Raw genomic sequence first — 23,806 nt, 5'->3', positions numbered from 1 at the left:
CGCCCTCATACGCACCGCGCCCCTCCCTCATATGCACCGCCCTCATACGCACCGCCCCCCCTCCCTCATACGCACCCACTCCCCCTCCCTCATACGCACCGCCCCCCCTCCCTCATGCGCACCGCCCCCCCTCCCTCATACGCACCGCCCCCCCTCCCTCATACGCACCGCCCCCCTCCCTCATATGCACCGCTCCCCCTCCCTCATACGCACCGCCCCCCCTCCCTCATACGCACCCACTCCCCCTCCCTCATACGCACCGCCCCCCCTCCCTCATGCGCACCGCCCCCCCTCCCTCATACGCACCGCCCCCCCTCCCTCATACGCACCGCCCCCCTCCCTCATATGCACCGCTCCCCCTCCCTCATACGCACCGCCCCCCCTCCCTCATACGCACCGCCCCCCCTCCCTCATACGCACCGCCCCCCCCTCCCTCATACGCACCGCCCCCCCACCCTCATACGCACCGCCCCCCTCCCTCATACGCACCGCCCCCCCGCCCTCATACGCACCGCCCCCCTGCCCTCATACGCACCGCCCCCCACCCTCATACCCTCATACGCACCGTCCCCCCTCCCTCATACGCACCGCCCTCCTCCCTCCCTCATACGCACCGCCCCCCCTCCCTCATACGCACCGCCCCCCTCCCTCATACGCACCGCCCCCCTCCCTCCCTCATACACACCGCCCCCTCCCTCATATGCACCGCCCCCCTCCCTCATACGCACCGCCCCCCCTCCCTCATACGCACCGCCCCCCCTCCTTCATACGCACCGCCCCCCCTCCTTCATACGCACCGCCCCCCGCCCTCATACGCACCGCCCCCCGCCCTCATACGCACCGCCCCCCGCCCTCATACGCACCGCCCCCCGCCCTCATACGCACCGCCCCCCGCCCTCATACGCACCGCCCCCCGCCCTTATATGCACCGCCCCTCCCTCATACGCACCGTCCCCTTCCCTCATACGCACCGTCCCCTTCCCTCATACGCACCGCCCCCCCTCCCTCATACGCACCGCCCCCCCTCCCTCATACGCACCGCCCCCCTCCCTCATACGCACCGCCCCCCTCCCTCATACGCACCGCCCCCCTCCCTCATACGCACCGCCCCCCTCCCTCATACGCACCGCCCCCCTCCCTCATACGCACCGCCCCCCTCCCTCATACGCACCGCCCCCTCCCTCATACGCACCGCCCCCCACCCTCATACCCTCATACGCACCGTCCCTCCTCCCTCATACACACCGCCCCCCTCCCTCTTACGCACCGCCCCCCCTCCCTCATACGCACCGCACCCCCCCTCATACGCACCGCCCCCTCCCTCATACGCACCGCCCCCTCCCTCATACGCACCGCCCCCTCCCTCATACGCCCCGCCCCCCCGCCCTCATACGCACCGCCCCCCCGCCCTCATACGCACCGCCCCCCCGCCCTCATACGCACCGCCCCCCGCCCTCATACGCACCGCCCCCCGCCCTCATATGCACCGCCCCTCCCTCATACGCACCGCGCCCCCGCCCTCATACGCACCGCGCCCCTCCCTCATATGCACCGCCCTCATACGCACCGCCCCCCCTCCCTCATACGCACCCACTCCCCCTCCCTCATACGCACCGCCCCCCCTCCCTCATGCGCACCGCCCCCCCTCCCTCATACGCACCGCCCCCCCTCCCTCATACGCACCGCCCCCCTCCCTCATATGCACCGCTCCCCCTCCCTCATACGCACCGCCCCCCCTCCCTCATACGCACCCACTCCCCCTCCCTCATACGCACCGCCCCCCCTCCCTCATGCGCACCGCCCCCCCTCCCTCATACGCACCGCCCCCCCTCCCTCATACGCACCGCCCCCCCTCCCTCATACGCACCCACTCCCCCTCCCTCATACGCACCGCCCCCCCTCCCTCATGCGCACCGCCCCCCCTCCCTCATACGCACCGCCCCCCCTCCCTCATACGCACCGCCCCCCTCCCTCATATGCACCGCTCCCCCTCCCTCATACGCACCGCCCCCCCTCCCTCATACGCACCGCCCCCCCTCCCTCATACGCACCGCCCCCCCCTCCCTCATACGCACCGCCCCCCCACCCTCATACGCACCGCCCCCCTCCCTCATACGCACCGCCCCCCCGCCCTCATACGCACCGCCCCCCTGCCCTCATACGCACCGCCCCCCACCCTCATACCCTCATACGCACCGTCCCCCCTCCCTCATACGCACCGCCCTCCTCCCTCCCTCATACGCACCGCCCCCCCTCCCTCATACGCACCGCCCCCCTCCCTCATACGCACCGCCCCCCTCCCTCCCTCATACACACCGCCCCCTCCCTCATATGCACCGCCCCCCTCCCTCATACGCACCGCCCCCCCTCCCTCATACGCACCGCCCCCCCTCCTTCATACGCACCGCCCCCCCTCCTTCATACGCACCGCCCCCCGCCCTCATACGCACCGCCCCCCGCCCTCATACGCACCGCCCCCCGCCCTCATACGCACCGCCCCCCGCCCTCATACGCACCGCCCCCCGCCCTTATACGCACCGCGCCCCTCCCTCATATGCACCGCCCTCATACGCACCGCCCCCCCTCCCTCATACGCACCCACTCCCCCTCCCTCATACGCACCGCCCCCCCTCCCTCATGCGCACCGCCCCCCCTCCCTCATACGCACCGCCCCCCCTCCCTCATACGCACCGCCCCCCTCCCTCATATGCACCGCTCCCCCTCCCTCATACGCACCGCCCCCCCTCCCTCATACGCACCCACTCCCCCTCCCTCATACGCACCGCCCCCCCTCCCTCATGCGCACCGCCCCCCCTCCCTCATACGCACCGCCCCCCCTCCCTCATACGCACCGCCCCCCCTCCCTCATACGCACCCACTCCCCCTCCCTCATACGCACCGCCCCCCCTCCCTCATGCGCACCGCCCCCCCTCCCTCATACGCACCGCCCCCCCTCCCTCATACGCACCGCCCCCCTCCCTCATATGCACCGCTCCCCCTCCCTCATACGCACCGCCCCCCCTCCCTCATACGCACCGCCCCCCCTCCCTCATACGCACCGCCCCCCCCCTCCCTCATACGCACCGCCCCCCCACCCTCATACGCACCGCCCCCCTCCCTCATACGCACCGCCCCCCCGCCCTCATACGCACCGCCCCCCTGCCCTCATACGCACCGCCCCCCACCCTCATACCCTCATACGCACCGTCCCCCCCTCCCTCATACGCACCGCCCTCCTCCCTCCCTCATACGCACCGCCCCCCCTCCCTCATACGCACCGCCCCCCTCCCTCATACGCACCGCCCCCCTCCCTCCCTCATACACACCGCCCCCTCCCTCATATGCACCGCCCCCCTCCCTCATACGCACCGCCCCCCCTCCCTCATACGCACCGCCCCCCCTCCTTCATACGCACCGCCCCCCCTCCTTCATACGCACCGCCCCCCGCCCTCATACGCACCGCCCCCCGCCCTCATACGCACCGCCCCCCGCCCTCATACGCACCGCCCCCCGCCCTCATACGCACCGCCCCCCGCCCTTATACGCACCGCCCCTCCCTCATACGCACCGTCCCCTTCCCTCATACGCACCGTCCCCTTCCCTCATACGCACCGCCCCCCCTCCCTCATACGCACCGCCCCCCCTCCCTCATACGCACCGCCCCCTTCCCTCATACGCACCGCCCCCCTCCCTCATACGCACCGCCCCCCCTCCCTCATACGCACCGCCCCCCTCCCTCATACGCACCGCCCCCTCCCTCATACGCACCGCCCCCCACCCTCATACCCTCATACGCACCGTCCCTCCTCCCTCATACACACCGCCCCCCTCCCTCTTACGCACCGCCCCCCCTCCCTCATGCGCACCGCCCACCTCCCTCATACGCACCGCCCCCCTCCCTCATACGCACCGCCCCCCTCCCTCATACGCACCGCCCCCTCCCTCATACGCACCGCACCCCCCCTCATACGCACCGCCCCCTCCCTCATACGCACCGCCCCCTCCCTCATACGCACCGCCCCCTCCCTCATACGCCCCGCCCCCCCGCCCTCATACGCACCGCCCCCCCGCCCTCATACGCACCGCCCCCCCGCCCTCATACGCACCGCCCCCCGCCCTCATACGCACCGCCCCCCGCCCTCATACGCACCGCCCCCCCGCCCTCATACGCACCGCCCCCCCGCCCTCATACGCACCGCCCCCCCGCCCTCATACGCACCGCCCCCCGCCCTCATACGCACCGCCCCCCGCCCTCATACGCACCGCCCCCCGCCCTCATATGCACCGCCCCTCCCTCATACGCACCGCCCCCCCTCCCTCATACGCACCGCCCCCCTCCCTCATACGCACCGCCCCCTCCCTCATACGCACCGCCCCCCCTCCCTCATACGCACCGCCCCCCGCCCTCATACGCACCGCCCCCCCCTCATACGCACCGCCCCCCTCCCTCATACGCACCGCCCCCCCTCCCTCATACGCACCGCCCCCCTCCCTCATACGCACCGCCCCCGCCCTCATACGCACCGCCCCCCTCCCTCATACGCACCGCCCCCCTCCCTCATACGCACCGCCCCCCCTCCCTCATACGCACCGCCCCCCTCCCTCATACGCACCGCCCCCGCCCTCATACGCACCGCCCCCCTCCCTCATACGCACCGCCCCCCTCCCTCATACGCACCGCCCCCTCCATCATACGCACCGCCCCCCTCCCTCATACGCACCGCCCCCCCTCCCTCATACGCACCGCCCCCTCCCTCATACGCACCGCCCCCCACCCTCATACGCACCGCCCTCCTCCCTCCCTCATACGCACCGCCCTCCTCCCTCCCTCATACGCACCGCCCTCCTCCCTCCCTCATACGCACCGCCCCCCCCCTTTCTCATACGCACCGCCCCCCTCCCTCCCTCATACGCACCGCCCCCTCCCTCATACGCACCGCCCCCCCTCCCTCATACGCACCGCCCCCTCCCTCATACGCACCGCACCGCCCCCTCCCTCATACGCACCGCCCCCCCTCCCTCATACGCACCGCCCCCCTCCCTCATACGCACCGCCCCCCGCCCTCATACGCACCGCCCCCCGCCCTCATACGCACCGCCCCCCGCCCTCATACGCACCGCCCCCCGCCCTCATATGCACCGCCCCTCCCTCATACGCACCGCCCCCCCCCTTTCTCATACGCACCGCCCCCCTCCCTCCCTCATACGCACCGCCCCCTCCCTCATACGCACCGCCCCCCCTCCCTCATACGCACCGCCCCCTCCCTCATACGCACCGCACCGCCCCCTCCCTCATACGCACCGCCCCCCTCCCTCATACGCACCGCCCCCCTCCCTCATACGCACCGCCCCCCTCCCTCATACGCACCGCACCCTCCCTCATACGCACCGCCCCCCCTCCCTCATATGCACCGCCCCCCTCCCTCATATGCACCGCCCCCGCCCTCATGCGCACCGCCCCCGCCCTCATACGCACCGCCCCCCGCCCTCATACGCACCGCCCCCCGCCCTCATACGCACCGCCCCCGCCCTCATACGCACCGCCCCCGCCCTCATACGCACCGTCCCCCTCCCTCATATGCACCGCCCCCCTCCCTCATACGCACCGCCCTCATACGCAGAACACTCACCCGCTCACTGTGACCGCTGGCAGCAGTATACACGCACCCACTCACTGTGACCGCTGGCAGCAGTATACGCGCACCCGCTCACTGTGACCGCTGGCAGCAGTATACACGCACCCGCACACTGTGACCGCTGGCAGCAGTATACACGCACCCGCACACTGTGACCGCTGGCAGCAGTATACACGCACCCACTCACTGTGACCGCTGGCAGCAGTATACGCGCACCCGCCCTCTGTGACCGCTGGCAGCAGTATACGCGCACCCGCTCACTGTGACCGCTGGCAGCAGTATACGCGCACCCGCTCACTGTGACCGCTGGCAGCAGTATACACGCACCCGCTCACTGTGACCGCTGGCAGCAGTATACACGCACCCACTCACTGTGACCGCTGGCAGCAGTATACACGCACCCACTCACTGTGACCGCTGGCAGCAGTATACACGCACCCACTCACTGTGACCGCTGGCAGCAGTATACACGCACCCGCACACTGTGACCGCTGGCAGCAGTATACACGCACCCACTCACTGTGACCGCTGGCAGCAGTATACACGCACCCACTCACTGTGACCGCTGGCAGCAGTATACACACACCCGCACACTGTGACCGCTGGCAGCAGTATACGCGCACCCGCTCACTGTGACCGCTGGCAGCAGTATACGCGCACCCGCTCACTGTGACCGCTGGCAGCAGTATACACGCACCCGCACACTGTGACCGCTGGCAGCAGTATACGCGCACCCGCTCACTGTGACCGCTGGCAGCAGTATACGCGCACCCGCACACTGTGACCGCTGGCAGCAGTATACGCGCACCCGCACACTGTGACCGCTGGCAGCAGTATACACGCACCCGCTCACTGTGACCGCTGGCAGCAGTATACACGCACCCACTCACTGTGACCGCTGGCAGCAGTATACACGCACCCGCACACTGTGACCGCTGGCAGCAGTATACACGCACCCGCTCACTGTGACCGCTGGCAGCAGTATACACGCACCCGCTCACTGTGACCGCTGGCAGCAGTATACACGCACCCACTCACTGTGACCGCTGGCAGCAGTATACACGCACCCGCTCACTGTGACCGCTGGCAGCAGTATACACGCACCCGGTCACTGTGACCGCTGGCAGCAGTATACACGCACCCGCTCACTGTGACCGCTGGCAGCAGTATACACGCACCCACTCACTGTGACCGCTGGCAGCAGTATACACGCACCCGCACACTGTGACTGCTGGCAGCAGTATACACGCACCCGCACACTGTGACCGCTGGCAGCAGTATACACGCACCCACTCACTGTGACCGCTGGCAGCAGTATACGCGCACCCGCACACTGTGACCGCTGGCAGCAGTATACACGCACCCACTCACTGTGACCGCTGGCAGCAGTATACACGCACCCACTCACTGTGACCGCTGGCAGCAGTATACACGCACCCGCACACTGTGACTGCTGGCAGCAGTATACACGCACCCGCACACTGTGACCGCTGGCAGCAGTATACACGCACCCACTCACTGTGACCGCTGGCAGCAGTATACGCGCACCCGCACACTGTGACCGCTGGCAGCAGTATACACGCACCCGCTCACTGTGACCGCTGGCAGCAGTATACACGCACCCGCTCACTGTGACCGCTGGCAGCAGTATACACGCACCCGCTCACTGTTACCGCTGGCAGCAGTATACGCGCACCCGCTCACTGTGACCGCTGGCAGCAGTATACACGCACCCGCTCACTGTGACCGCTGGCAGCAGTATACACGCACCCGCTCACTGTGACCGCTGGCAGCAGTATACACGCACCCGCACACTGTGACCGCTGGCAGCAGTATACACGCACCCGCTCACTGTGACCGCTGGCAGCAGTATACACGCACCCACTCACTGTGACCGCTGGCAGCAGTATACGCGCACCCGCTCACTGTGACCGCTGGCAGCAGTATACGCGCACCCACTCACTGTGACCGCTGGCAGCAGTATACACGCACCCGCTCACTGTGACCGCTGGCAGCAGTATACGCGCACCCGCTCACTGTGACCGCTGGCAGCAGTATACGCGCACCCGCTCACTGTGACCGCTGGCAGCAGTATACGCGCACCCGCTCACTGTGACCGCTGGCAGCAGTATACGCGCACCCGCACACTGTGACCGCTGGCAGCAGTATACACGCACCCACTCACTGTGACCGCTGGCAGCAGTATACACGCACCCGCTCACTGTGACCGCTGGCAGCAGTATACACGCACCCGCTCACTGTGACCGCTGGCAGCAGTATACACGCACCCGCACACTGTGACCGCTGGCAGCAGTATACGCGCACCCGCACACTGTGACCGCTGGCAGCAGTATACACGCACCCACTCACTGTGACCGCTGGCAGCAGTATACGCGCACCCGCTCACTGTGACCGCTGGCAGCAGTATACACGCACCCGCACACTGTGACCGCTGGCAGCAGTATACACGCACCCGCACACTGTGACCGCTGGCAGCAGTATACACGCACCCGCTCACTGTGACCGCTGGCAGCAGTATACACGCACCCGCACACTGTGACCGCTGGCAGCAGTATACGCGCACCCGCTCACTGTGACCGCTGGCAGCAGTATACACGCACCCGCTCACTGTGACCGCTGGCAGCAGTATACACGCACCCACTCACTGTGACCGCTGGCAGCAGTATACGCGCACCCACTCACTGTGACCGCTGGCAGCAGTATACTCGCACCCGCTCACTGTGACCGCTGGCAGCAGTATACACGCACCCGCACACTGTGACCGCTGGCAGCAGTATACACGCACCCGCACATTGTGACCGCTGGCAGCAGTATACACGCACCCGCACACTGTGACCGCTGGCAGCAGTATACACGCACCCGCACACTGTGACCGCTGGCAGCAGTATACACGCACCCGCTCACTGTGACCGCTGGCAGCAGTATACACGCACCCGCTCACTGTGACCGCTGGCAGCAGTATACACGCACCCGCACACTGTGACCGCTGGCAGCAGTATACGCGCACCCGCACACTGTGACCGCTGGCAGCAGTATACACGCACCCACTCACTGTGACCGCTGGCAGCAGTATACACGCACCCACTCACTGTGACCGCTGGCAGCAGTATACACGCACCCGCTCACTGTGACCGCTGGCAGCAGTATACACGCACCCACTCACTGTGACCGCTGGCAGCAGTATACGCGCACCCGCACACTGTGACCGCTGGCAGCAGTATACACGCACCCACTCACTGTGACCGCTGGCAGCAGTATACACGCACCCGCACACTGTGACCGCTGGCAGCAGTATACACGCACCCGCTCACTGTGACCGCTGGCAGCAGTATACGCGCACCCGCACACTGTGACCGCTGGCAGCAGTATACACGCACCCGCACACTGTGACCGCTGGCAGCAGTATACACGCACCCGCACACTGTGACCGCTGGCAGCAGTATACACGCACCCGCACACTGTGACCGCTGGCAGCAGTATACACGCACCCGCACACTGTGACCGCTGGCAGCAGTATACACGCACCCGCTCACTGTGACCGCTGGCAGCAGTATACACGCACCCGCTCACTGTGACCGCTGGCAGCAGTATACACGCACCCGCTCACTGTGACCGCTGGCAGCAGTATACACGCACCCGCACACTGTGACCGCTGGCAGCAGTATACGCGCACCCGCACACTGTGACCGCTGGCAGCAGTATACACGCACCCACTCACTGTGACCGCTGGCAGCAGTATACACGCACCCACTCACTGTGACCGCTGGCAGCAGTATACACGCACCCGCTCACTGTGACCGCTGGCAGCAGTATACACGCACCCACTCACTGTGACCGCTGGCAGCAGTATACGCGCACCCGCACACTGTGACCGCTGGCAGCAGTATACACGCACCCACTCACTGTGACCGCTGGCAGCAGTATACACGCACCCGCACACTGTGACCGCTGGCAGCAGTATACACGCACCCGCTCACTGTGACCGCTGGCAGCAGTATACGCGCACCCGCACACTGTGACCGCTGGCAGCAGTATACACGCACCCACTCACTGTGACCGCTGGCAGCAGTATACACGCACCCACTCACTGAGACCGCTGGCAGCAGTATACGCGCACCCGCTCACTGTGACCGCTGGCAGCAGTATACGCGCACCCGCACACTGTGACCGCTGGCAGCAGTATACACGCACCCGCTCACTGTGACCGCTGGCAGCAGTACACACGCACCCACTCACTGTGACCGCTGGCAGCAGTATACACGCACCCACTCACTGTGACCGCTGGCAGCAGTATACACGCACCCGCACACTGTGACCGCTGGCAGCAGTATACACGCTCCCGCTCACTGTGACCGCTGGCAGCAGTATACACGCACCCGCTCACTGTGACCGCTGGCAGCAGTATACGCGCACCCGCTCACTGTGACCGCTGGCAGCAGTATACACGCACCCGCACACTGTGACCGCTGGCAGCAGTATACACGCACCCACTCACTGTGACCGCTGGCAGCAGTATACGCGCACCCACTCACTGTGACCGCTGGCAGCAGTATACGCGCACCCGCACACTGTGACCGCTGGCAGCAGTATACACGCACCCGCTCACTGTGACCGCTGGCAGCAGTATACACGCACCCACTCACTGTGACCGCTGGCAGCAGTATACACGCACCCGCACACTGTGACCGCTGGCAGCAGTATACGCGCACCCGCACACTGTGACCGCTGGCAGCAGTATACACGCACCCGCTCACTGTGACCGCTGGCAGCAGTATACACGCACCCACTCACTGTGACCGCTGGCAGCAGTATACACGCACCCGCACACTGTGACCGCTGGCAGCAGTATACACGCACCCACTCACTGTGACCGCTGGCAGCAGTATACACGCACCCACTCACTGTGACCGCTGGCAGCAGTATACGCGCACCCACTCACTGTGACCGCTGGCAGCAGTATACGCGCACCCGCACACTGTGACCGCTGGCAGCAGTATACACGCACCCGCTCACTGTGACCGCTGGCAGCAGTATACACGCACCCACTCACTGTGACCGCTGGCAGCAGTATACACGCACCCGCACACTGTGACCGCTGGCGGCAGTATACACGCACCCGCACACTGTGACCGCTGGCAGCAGTATACACGCACCCGCACACTGTGACCGCTGGCAGCAGTATACACGCACCCGCTCACTGTGACCGCTGGCAGCAGTATACACGCACCCGCACACTGTGACCGCTGGCAGCAGTATACGCGCACCCGCTCACTGTGACCGCTGGCAGCAGTATACATGCTCCCGCTCACTGTGACCGCTGGCAGCAGTATACACGCACCCGCACACTGTGACCGCTGGCAGCAGTATACACGCACCCGCTCACTGTGACCGCTGGCAGCAGTATACACGCACCCACTCGCTGTGTCTCACCCACAGCCCCACCTGTCAGTGGTTCCGAGACGGGACCTCTCTCTCAGACGACGGGCACTCATACTCCATCAGCAACAAGGAGCGCACTCTGACGCTGCGCAGCGCTGGACCGGACGACAACGGAGAGTACTACTGCTGCGCACGCAACGCCGCGGGATCCGCCTGCAGCAACCGCAACTTCACGCTCAGCATCATCGGTGAGTCACAGGCCTCCACCTCCCTGGGACTGTGGCAGCGTGCCGCTGCAGGGAAAGGGGGGGTCTCAGCTCTCTGCTGCCAAATGGGCATTACTGGGGACACGTGACACGTTACTGGGACACGTGGCACGTTACTGGGACACGTGGCACGTTACTGGGACACGTTACTGGGACACGTGCCACGTTACTTAAAGGGGGCAGAGGGGCACTCGGGTCAGCGGGGGCACAGGGGTGTTTGGCTTGGGGGGGGGGGCACTGATGTCTACTGCAGATTTCAATCACCCCCTCAATGCTGTAAGTTAGGGGCTCCCCCTAGTGGTCTAACGTGAGGGTTTGTGCTGCCCATTCAGCAGTGATGGGTTGATACTCGCACAGCATTGCGCAGCCCTGGTCGGCGTGTTTCTCTATGTAACGCGGCACCTGGAGGGGCAGGGGGCAGCGGACATGCAATAAAGGTGCCCCAGCTACATCTGGCCCAGCAGTGCTTCCTGCATCAGGGCTTCCAGGCGGGTGTGTCTGACCGGGGGTCTCGCTATGTGGTATTTTACACGGTGAGACCCCCTAATGCAGGCCGGCCGCTGGTCAGTAAAGGTCACTTTGCGGCCGGTGGCCGTGTTACATTCTCGCCAATGCCTAGAAGGGAAATACAAATGAATGATTCAACGTGAATCCGGCCTCAGAGTAGGGGGGATGAGACGTCCGTGTGCCTCCCGTGTCCCTCCTGTGACCCTCCTGTGTCCCTCCCGTGTCCCTCCCTCCAGATGAGAGCTTCCCACGGGCGGTGGTCACGCCTGAGGACCAGATCGTGAGAGAGAACGAGGACGCACTGTTCCACTGCCAGTTCAACGCCACGCCGCCCCCCACCCAAGAATGGTTCTTCAAAGATGACACCCCCCTAACCAACAAGAGCCGGTGAGCGGGATATCACTCTATCGCAGCCTGCGGGGGGGGACACGGTGGGGCCTGCGGGGGGGGGGACACGGTGGGACCCGCAGCCTGCGGGATATCACTCTGTATCGCAGCCTGCGGGATATCACTCTGTATCGCAGCCTGCGGGATATCGCTCTGTATCGCAGCCTGCGGGATATCACTCTGTATCGCAGCCTGCGGGATATCACTCTGTATCGCAGCCTGCGGGATATCACTCTGTATCGCAGCCTGCGGGATATCACTCTGTATCGCAGCCTGCGGGATATCGCTCTGTATCGCAGCCTGCGGGATATCGCTCTGTATCGCAGCCTGCGGGATATCACTCTGTATCGCAGCCTGCGGGATATCACTCTGTATCGCAGCCTGCGGGATATCGCTCTGTATCGCAGCCTGCGGGATATCACTCTGTATCGCAGCCTGCGGGATATCACTCTGTATCGCAGCCTGCGGGATATCACTCTGTATCGCAGCCTGCGGGATATCGCTCTGTATCGCAGCCTGCGGGATATCACTCTGTATCGCAGCCTGCGGGATATCACTCTGTATCGAAGCCTGCGGGATATCGCTCTGTATCGCAGCCTGCGGGATATCGCTCTGTATCGCAGCCTGCGGGATATCACTCTGTATCGCAGCCTGCGGGATATCACTCTGTATCGCAGCCTGCGGGATATCACTCTGTATCGCAGCCTGCGAGATATCGCTCTGTATCGCAGTCTGCGGGGGATATCACTCTGTATCGCAGCCTGCGGGATATCACTCTGTATCGCAGCCTGCGGGATATCGCTCTGTATCGCAGCCTGCGGAATATCGCTCTGTATCGCAGCCTGCGGGATATCACTCTGTATCGCAGCCTGCGGGATATCACTCTGTATCGCAGCCTGCGGGATATCGCTCTGTATCGCAGCCTGCGGGATATCGCTCTGTATCGCAGCCTGCGGGATATCGCTCTGTATCGCAGCCTGCGGGATATCACTCTGTATCACAGCCTGCGGGATATCGCTCTGTATCGAAGCCTGCGGGATATCGCTCTGTATCGCAGCCTGCGAGATATCGCTCTGTATCGCAGCCTGCGGGATATCACTCTGTATCGCAGCCTGCGGGATATCGCTCTGTATCGCAGCCTGCGAGATATCGCTCTGTATCGTAGCCTGCGGGATATCGCTCTGTATCGCAGCCTGCGGGATATCGCTCTGTATCGCAGCCTGCGAGATATCGCTCTGTATCGCAGCCTGCGGGATATCGCTCTGTATCGCAGCCTGCGGGATATCGCTCTGTATCGCAGCCTGCGGGATATCGCTCTGTATCGCAGCCTGCGGGATATCACTCTGTATCGCAGCCTGCGGGATATCACTCTGTATCGCAGCCTGCGGGATATCGCTCTGTATCGCAGCCTGCGGGATATCACTCTGTATCGCAGCCTGCGGGATATCGCTCTGTATCGCAGCCTGCGGGATATCACTCTGTATCGCAGCCTGCGGGATATCACTCTGTATCGCAGCCTGCGGGATATCACTCTGTATCGCAGCCTGCGGGATATCGCTCTATCGTAGCCTGCGGGATATCACTCTGTATCGCAGCCTGCGGGATATCGCTCTGTATCGAAGCCTGCGGGATATCGCTCTGTATCGCAGCCTGCGGGGGGGGGGATACGGTGGGGCCTGCGGGGGGGGGGGGGCACGGTGGGGCCTGCGGGGGGGGGCACAGTGGGACCCGCAGCCTGCGGATATCACTCTGTATCGAAGCCTGCGGGATATCACTCTGTATCGCAGCCTGCGGGATATCACTCTGTATCGCAGCCTGCGGGATATCGCTCTGTATCGCAGCCTGCGGGATATCACTCTGTATCGCAGCCTGCGGGATATCACTCTGTATCGCAGCCTGCGGGATATCGCTCTGTATCGCAGCCTGCGGGATATCGCTCTGTATCGCAGCCTGCGGGATATCGCTCTGTATCGCAGCCTGCGAGATATCGCTCTGTATCGCAGCCTGCGGGATATCGCTCTGTATCGCAGCCTGCGGGATATCGCTCTGTATCGCAGCCTGCGGGATATCGCTCTGTATCGCAGCCTGCGGGATATCGCTCTATCGTAGCCTGCGGGATATCACTCTGTATCGCAGCCTGCGGGATATCACTCTGTATCGCAGCCTGCGGGATATCGCTCTGTATCGCAGCCTGCGGGGGGGGGGGGGATACGGTGGGGCCTGCGGGGGGGGGCACGGTGGGGCCTGCGGGGGGGGGGGCACAGTGGGACCCGCAGCCTGCGGATATCACTCTGTATCGAAGCCTGCGGGATATCACTCTGTATCGCAGCCTGCGGGATATCGCTCTGTATCGCAGCCTGCGGGATATCGCTCTGTATCGCAGCCTGCGGGATATCGCTCTGTATCGCAGCCTGCGGGATATCGCTCTGTATCGCAGCCTGCGGGATATCACTCTGTATCGCAGCCTGCGGGATATCACTCTGTATCGAAGCCTGCGGGATATCGCTCTGTATCGCAGCCTGCGGGATATCACTCTGTATCGCAGCCTGCGGGATATCACTCTGTATCGCAGCCTGCGGGATATCGCTCTGTATCGCAGCGTGCGGGATATCGCTCTGTATTGCAGCCTGCGGGATATCGCTCTGTATCGAAGCCTGCGGGATATCGCTCTGTATCGCAGCCTGCGGGGGGGGGGGGGATACGGTGGGGCCTGCGGGGGGGGGGCACAGTGGGACCCGCAGCCTGCGGATATCACTCTGTATCGAAGCCTGCGGGATATCACTCTGTATCGCAGCCTGCGGGATATCGCTCTGTATCGCAGCCTGCGGGATATCGCTCTGTATCGCAGCCTGCGGGATATCACTCTGTATCGCAGCCTGCGGGATATCACTCTGTATCGAAGCCTGCGGGATATCGCTCTGTATCGCAGCCTGCGGGATATCACTCTGTATCGCAGCCTGCGGGATATCACTCTGTATCGTAGCCTGCGGGATATCGCTCTGTATCGCAGCGTGCGGGATATCGCTCTGTATCGCAGCCTGCGGGATATCACTCTGTATCGCAGCCTGCGGGATATCACTCTGTATCGCAGCGTGCGGGATATCGCTCTGTATCGCAGCCTGCGGGATATCGCTCTGTATCGCAGCCTGCGGGATATCGCTCTGTATCGCAGCCTGCGGGATATCGCTCTGTATCGCAGCCTGCGGGATATCGCTCTGTATCGCAGCCTGCGGGATATCGCTCTGTATCGCAGCCTGCGGGATATCGCTCTGTATCGCAGCCTGCGGGATATCGCTCTTTATCGCAGCCTGCGGGATATCGCTCTGTATCGCAGCCTGCGGGATATCACTCTGTATCGCAGCCTGCGGGATATCGCTCTGTATCGCAGCCTGCGGGATATCGCTCTGTATCGCAGCCTGCGGGATATCGCTCTGTATCGCAGCCTGCGGGATATCGCTCTGTATCGCAGCCTGCGGGATATCGCTCTGTATCGCAGCCTGCGGGATATCGCTCTGTATCGCAGCCTGCGGGATATCACTGTATCGCTGCCTGCGGGATATCACTCTGTATCGCAGCCTGCGGGGATATCACTCTGTATCGCAGCCTGCGGGATATCGCTCTGTATCGAAGCCTGCGGGATATCACTCTGTATCGCAGCCTGCGGGATATCACTCTGTATCGCAGCCTGCGGGATATCGCTCTGTATCGCAGCCTGCGGGATATCGCTCTGTATCGCAGCCTGCGGGATATCACTCTGTATCGCAGCCTGCGGGATATCGCTCTGTATCGCAGCCTGCGGGATATCGCTCTGTATCGCAGCCTGCGAGATATCGCTCTGTATCGCAGCCTGCGGGGGGGGGGGATACGATGGGGCCTGCGGGGGGGGGGGCACAGTGGGACCCGCAGCCTGCGGATATCACTCTGTATCGAAGCCTGCGGGATATCCCTCTGTATCGCAGCCTGCGGGATATCACTCTGTATCGCAGCCTGCGGGATATCGCTCTGTATCGCAGCCTGCGGGATATCACTCTGTATCGCAGCCTGCGGGATATCTCTCTGTATCGCAGCGTGCGGGATATCGCTCTGTATCGCAGCCTGCGGGATATCACTCTGTATCGCAGCCTGCGGGATATCGCTCTGTATCGCAGCCTGCGGGATATCGCTCTGTATCGCAGCCTGCGGGATATCGCTCTGTATCGCAGCCTGCGGGATATCGCTCTGTATCGCAGCCTGCGGGATATCGCTCTGTATCGCAGCCTGCGGGATATCGCTCTATCTCAGCCTGCGGGATATCGCTCTGTATCGAAGCCTGCGGGATATCACTCTGTATCGAAGCCTGCGGGATATCCCTCTGTATCGCAGCCTGCGGGATATCACTCTGTATCGCAGCCTGCGGGATATCGCTCTGTATCGCAGCCTGCGGGATATCGCTCTGTATCGAAGCCTGCGGGATATCACTCTGTATCGAAGCCTGCGGGATATCCCTCTGTATCGCAGCCTGCGGGATATCACTCTGTATCGCAGCCTGCGGGATATCGCTCTGTATCGCAGCCTGCTGGATATCACTCTGTATCGCAGCCTGCGGGATATCTCTCTGTATCGCAGCGTGCGGGATATCGCTCTGTATCTCAGCCTGCGGGATATCGCTCTGTATCGCAGCCTGCGGGATATCGCTTTGTATCGCAGCCTGCGGGATATCGCTCTGTATCTCAGCCTGCGGGATATCGCTCTGTATCTCAGCCTGCGGGATATCGCTCTGTATCGCAGCCTGCGGGATATCGCTCTGTATCTCAGCCTGCGGGATATCGCTCTGTATCGCAGCCTGCGGGATATCACTCTGTATCGCAGCCTGCGGGATATCGCTCTGTATCGCAGCCTGCGGGATATCACTCTGTATCGCAGCCTGCGGGATATCGCTCTGTATCGCAGCCTGCGGGATATCACTCTGTATCGCAGCCTGCGGGATATCACTCTGTATCGCAGCCTGCGGGATATCGCTCTGTATCGCAGCCTGCGGGATATCACTCTGTATCGCAGCCTGCGGGATATCACTCTGTATCGCAGCCTGCGGGATATCGCTCTGTATCTCAGCCTGCGGGATATCGCTCTGTATCGCAGTCTGCGGGATATCGCTCTGTATCGCAGCCTGCGGGATATCGCTCTGTATCGCAGCCTGCGGGATATCACTTTATTGCAGCCTGCGGGATATCACTCTGTATCGCAGCTTGCGGGATATCACTCTGTATCGAAGCCTGCGGGATATCCCTCTGTATCGCAGCCTGCGGGATATCACTCTGTATCGCAGCCTGCGGGATATCGCTCTGTATCGCAGCCTGCGGGATATCACTCTGTATCACAGCCTGCTGGATATCACTCTGTATCGCAGCCTGCGGGATATCTCTCTGTATCGCAGCGTGCGGGATATCGCTCTGTATCTCAGCCTGCGGGATATCGCTCTGTATCGCAGCCTGCGGGATATCACTCTGTATCGCAGCCTGCGGGATATCGCTCTGTATCTCAGCCTGCGGGATATCGCTCTGTATCTCAGCCTGCGGGATATCGCTCTGTATCGCAGCCTGCGGGATATCGCTCTGTATCGCAGCCTGCGGGATATCGCTCTGTATCGCAGCCTGCGGGATATCGCTCTGTATCGCAGCCTGCGGGATATCGCTCTGTATCGCAGCCTGCGGGATATCACTCTGTATCGCAGCCTGCGGGATATCGCTCTGTATCGCAGCCTGCGGGATATCACTCTGTATCGCAGCCTGCGGGATATCACTCTGTATCGCAGCCTGCGGGATATCACTCTGTATCGCAGCCTGCTGGATATCGCTCTATATCGCAGCCTGCGGGATATCACTCTGTATCGCAGCCTGCGGGATATCACTCTATATCGCAGCCTGCGGGATATCACTCTGTATCGCAGCCTGCGGGATATCACTCTGTATCGCAGCCTGCGGGATATCGCTCTGTATCGCAGCCTGCGGGATATCACTCTGTATCGCAGCCTGCGGGATATCACTCTGTATCGCAGCCTGCGGGATATCGCTCTGTATCGCAGCCTGCGGGATATCACTCTGTATCGCAGCCTGCGGGATATCGCTCTGTATCTCAGCCTGCGGGATATCGCTCTGTATCGCAGTCTGCGGGATATCGCTCTGTATCGCAGCCTGCGGGATATCACTTTATTGCAGCCTGCGGGATATCACTCTGTATCGCAGCTTGCGGGATATCACTCTGTATCGCAGCCTGCGGGATATCACTCTGTATCGCAGCCTGCGGGATATCGCTCTGTATCGCAGCCTGCGGGATATCACTCTGTATCGCAGCCTGCGGGATATCGCTCTGTATCGCAGCCTGCGGGATATCGCTCTGTATCTCAGCCTGCGGGATATCGCTCTGTATCGCAGCCTGCGGGATATCGCTCTGTATCGCAGCCTGCGGGATATCGCTCTGTATCGCAGCCTGCGGGATATCGCTCTGTATCGCAGCGTGCGGGATATCGCTCTGTATCGCAGCCTGCGGGATATCGCTCTGTATCGCAGCCTGCGGGATATCACTCTGTATCGCAGCCTGCGGGGGGGGTCACGGTGGGACCCGCAGCCTGCGGATATCACTCTGTATCGCAGCCTGCGGGATATCACTCTGTATCGCAGCCTGCGGATATCACTCTGTATCGCAGCCTGCGGGATATCACTCTGTATCGCAGCCTGCGGGATATCGCTCTGTATCGCAGCCTGCGGGATATCACTCTGTATCGCAGCCTGCGGGATATCACTTTGTATCGCAGCCTGCGGGATATCACTCTGTATCGCAGCCTGCGGGATATCGCTCTGTATCGCAGCCTGCGGGATATCGCTCTGTATCGAAGCCTGCGGGATATCACTCTGTATCGCAGCCTGCGGGATATCACTCTGTATCGCAGCCTGCGGGATATCGCTCTGTATCGAAGCCTGCGGGATATCGCTCTGTATCGCAGCCTGCGGGATATCGCTCTGTATCGCAGCCTGCGGGATATCACTCTGTATCGCAGCCTGCGGGATATCACTCTGTATCGCAGCCTGCGGGATATCGCTCTGTATCGCAGCCTGCGAGATATCGCTCTGTATCGCAGTCTGCGGGGGATATCACTCTGTATCGCAGCCTGCGGGATATCACTCTGTATCGCAGCCTGCGGGATATCGCTCTGTATCGCAGCCTGCGGAATATCGCTCTGTATCGCAGCCTGCGGGATATCACTCTGTATCGCAGCCTGCGGGATATCACTCTGTATCGCAGCCTGCGGGATATCGCTCTGTATCGCAGCCTGCGGGATATCGCTCTGTATCGCAGCCTGCGGGATATCGCTCTGTATCGCAGCCTGCGGGATATCACTCTGTATCACAGCCTGCGGGATATCGCTCTGAATCGAAGCCTGCGGGATATCGCTCTGTATCGCAGCCTGCGAGATATCGCTCTGTATCGCAGCCTGCGGGATATCACTCTGTATCGCAGCCTGCGGGATATCGCTCTGTATCGCAGCCTGCGAGATATCGCTCTGTATCGTAGCCTGCGGGATATCGCTCTGTATCGCAGCCTGCGGGATATCACTCTGTATCGCAGCCTGCGAGATATCGCTCTGTATCGCAGCCTGCGGGATATCGCTCTGTATCGCAGCCTGCGGGATATCGCTCTGTATCGCAGCCTGCGGGATATCGCTCTGTATCGCAGCCTGCGGGATATCACTCTGTATCGCAGCCTGCGGGATATCGCTCTGTATCGCAGCCTGCGGGATATCGCTCTGTATCGCAGCCTGCGGGATATCGCTCTGTATCGCAGCCTGCGGGATATCGCTCTGTATCGCAGCCTGCGGGATATCACTCTGTATCGCAGCCTGCGGGATATCACTCTGTATCGCAGCCTGCGGGATATCACTCTGTATCGCAGCCTGCGGGATATCGCTCTATCGTAGCCTGCGGGATATCACTCTGTATCGCAGCCTGCGGGATATCGCTCTGTATCGCAGCCTGCGGGATATCGCTCTGTATCGCAGCCTGCGGGATATCGCTCTGTATCGAAGCCTGCGGGATATCGCTCTGTATCGCAGCCTGCGGGGGGGGGGGGATACGGTGGGGCCTGCGGGGGGGGGGCACGGTGGGGCCTGCGGGGGGGGGGCACAGTGGGACCCGCAGCCTGCGGATATCACTCTGTATCGAAGCCTGCGGGATATCACTCTGTATCGCAGCCTGCGGGATATCACTCTGTATCGCAGCCTGCGGGATATCGCTCTGTATCGCAGCCTGCGGGATATCACTCTGTATCGCAGCCTGCGGGATATCACTCTGTATCGCAGCCTGCGGGATATCGCTCTGTATCGCAGCCTGCGGGATATCGCTCTGTATCGCAGCCTGCGGGATATCGCTCTGTATCGCAGCCTGCGAGATATCGCTCTGTATCGCAGCCTGCGGGATATCGCTCTGTATCGCAGCCTGCGGGATATCGCTCTGTATCGCAGCCTGCGGGATATCGCTCTGTATCGCAGCCTGCGGGATATCGCTCTATCGTAGCCTGCGGGATATCACTCTGTATCGCAGCCTGCGGGATATCACTCTGTATCGCAGCCTGCGGGATATCGCTCTGTATCGCAGCCTGCGGGGGGGGGGGGGGGGATACGGTGGGGCCTGCGGGGGGGGGGCACGGTGGGGCCTGCGGGGGGGGGGGGCACAGTGGGACCCGCAGCCTGCGGATATCACTCTGTATCGAAGCCTGCGGGATATCACTCTGTATCGCAGCCTGCGGGATATCGCTCTGTATCGCAGCCTGCGGGATATCGCTCTGTATCGCAGCCTGCGGGATATCACTCTGTATCGCAGCCTGCGGGATATCACTCTGTATCGAAGCCTGCGGGATATCGCTCTGTATCGCAGCCTGCGGGATATCGCTCTGTATCGCAGCCTGCGGGATATCGCTCTGTATCGCAGCTTGCGGGATATCACTCTGTATCGCAGCCTGCGGGATATCTCTCTGTATCGCAGCCTGCGGGATATCACTCTGTATCGCAGCCTGCGGGATATCGCTCTGTATCGCAGCCTGCGGGATATCACTCTGTATCGCAGCCTGCGGGATATCGCTCTGTATCGCAGCCTGCGGGATATCGCTCTGTATCGCAGCCTGCGGGATATCACTCTGTATCGCAGCCTGCGGGATATCACTCTGTATCGCAGCCTGCGGGATATCACTCTGTATCGTAGCCTGCGGGATATCGCTCTGTATTGCAGCCTGCGGGATATCACTCTGTATCGCAGCCTGCGGGATATCGCTCTGTATCGAAGCCTGCGGGATATCGCTCTGTATCGCAGCCTGCGGGGGGGGGGGATACGGTGGGGCCTGCGGGGTGGGGGCACGGTGGGGCCTGCGGGGGGGGGGCACAGTGGGACCCGCAGCCTGCGGATATCACTCTGTATCGAAGCCTGCGGGATATCGCTCTGTATCGCAGCCTGCGGGATATCGCTCTGTATCGCAGCCTGCGGGATATCACTCTGTATCGAAGCCTGCGGGATATCGCTCTGTATCGCAGCCTGCGGGATATCGCTCTGTATCGCAGCCTGCGGGATATCGCTCTGTATCGCAGCCTGCGGGATATCGCTCTGTATCGCAGCCTGCGGGATATCGCTCTGTATCGCAGCCTGCGGGATATCGCTCTGTATCGCAGCCTGCGGGATATCACTCTGTATCGCAGCCTGCGGGATATCACTCTGTATCGCAGCGTGCGGGATATCGCTCTGTATCGCAGCCTGCGGGATATCGCTCTGTATCGCAGCCTGCGGGATATCGCTCTGTATCGCAGCCTGCGGGATATCGCTCTGTATCGCAGCCTGCGGGATATCGCTCTGTATCGCAGCCTGCGGGATATCACTCTGTATCGCAGCCTGCGGGATATCACTCTGTATCGCAGCCTGCGGGATATCACTCTGTATCGCAGCCTGCGGGATATCGCTCTGTATCGCAGCCTGCGGGATATCACTCTGTATCGCAGCCTGCGGGATATCACTCTGTATCGCAGCCTGCGGGATATCACTCTGTATCGCAGCCTGCGGGATATCGCTCTGTATCGCAGCCTGCGGGATATCGCTCTGTATCGCAGCCTGCGGGATATCGCTCTGTATCGCAGCCTGCGGGATATCACTCTGTATCGCAGCCTGCGGGATATCGCTCTGTATCGCAGCCTGCGGGATATCGCTCTGTATCGCAGCCTGCGAGATATCGCTCTGTATCGCAGCCTGCGGGGGGGGGGGATACGATGGGGCCTGCGGGGGGGGGGGCACAGTGGGACCCGCAGCCTGCGGATATCACTCTGTATCGAAGCCTGCGGGATATCCCTCTGTATCGCAGCCTGCGGGATATCACTCTGTATCGCAGCCTGCGGGATATCGCTCTGTATCGCAGCCTGCGGGATTTCACTCTGTATCGCAGCCTGCGGGATTTCACTCTGTATCGCAGCGTGCGGGATATCGCTCTGTATCGCAGCCTGCGGGATATCACTCTGTATCGCAGCCTGCGGGATATCGCTCTGTATCGCAGCCTGCGGGATATCGCTCTGTATCGCAGCCTGCGGGATATCGCTCTGTATCGCAGCCTGCGGGATATCGCTCTGTATCGCAGCCTGCGGGATATCGCTCTGTATCGCAGCCTGCGGGATATCGCTCTATCTCAGCCTGCGGGATATCGCTCTGTATCGCAGCCTGCGGGATATCGCTCTGTATCGAAGCCTGCGGGATATCACTCTGTATCGAAGCCTGCGGGATATCCCTCTGTATCGCAGCCTGCGGGATATCACTCTGTATCGCAGCCTGCGGGATATCGCTCTGTATCGCAGCCTGCTGGATATCACTCTGTATCGCAGCCTGCGGGATATCTCTCTGTATCGCAGCGTGCGGGATATCGCTCTGTATCGCAACCTGCGGGATATCACTCTGTATCGCAGCCTGCGGGATATCGCTCTGTATCGAAGCCTGCGGGATATCGCTCTGTATCGCAGCCTGCGGGATATCGCTCTGTATCGCAGCCTGCGGGATATCGCTCTGTATCGCAGCCTGCGGGATATCGCTCTGTATCTCAGCCTGCGGGATATCGCTCTGTATCGCAGCCTGCGGGATATCGCTCTGTATCGCAGCCTGCGGGATATCGCTCTGTATCTCAGCCTGCGGGATATCGCTCTGTATCTCAGCCTGCGGGATATCGCTCTGTATCGCAGCCTGCGGGATATCGCTCTGTATCTCAGCCTGCGGGATATCGCTCTGTATCGCAGCCTGCGGGATATCACTCTGTATCGCAGCCTGCGGGATATCGCTCTGTATCGCAGCCTGCGGGATATCACTCTGTATCGCAGCCTGCGGGATATCACTCTGTATCGCAGCCTGCGGGATATCGCTCTGTATCGCAGCCTGCGGGATATCACTCTGTATCGCAGCCTGCGGGATATCACTCTGTATCGCAGCCTGCGGGATATCGCTCTGTTTCGCAGCCTGCGGGATATCGCTCTGTATTTCAGCCTGCGGGATATCGCTCTGTATCGCAGCCTGCGGGATATCGCTCTGTATCGCAGCCTGCGGGATATCACTTTATTGCAGC

At 62.6% G+C, this 23,806-nt stretch overlaps 1 protein-coding gene across 1 annotated transcript in view; it reads left to right on the top strand.

Annotated features, from left to right (window-relative positions):
* The window catches only part of LOC142475312 (inactive tyrosine-protein kinase 7-like), a 36,611-nt gene that overhangs the window by 426 nt on the left and 12,379 nt on the right, over positions 1-23,806 (top strand). Inside the window, 2 exon segments of the mRNA XM_075581233.1 lie at positions 11,094-11,284; positions 12,046-12,196. Coding sequence (XP_075437348.1) covers positions 11,094-11,284; positions 12,046-12,196 — 342 coding nt within the window.

This window comes from Ascaphus truei, unplaced genomic scaffold (genome assembly GCF_040206685.1).
Source record: "Ascaphus truei isolate aAscTru1 unplaced genomic scaffold, aAscTru1.hap1 HAP1_SCAFFOLD_1144, whole genome shotgun sequence".
Classification (NCBI taxonomy): domain Eukaryota; kingdom Metazoa; phylum Chordata; class Amphibia; order Anura; family Ascaphidae; genus Ascaphus; species Ascaphus truei.
Note: the sequence above shows the minus strand (reverse complement) of the source record. Positions and strands in the feature narration are given on the sequence as shown.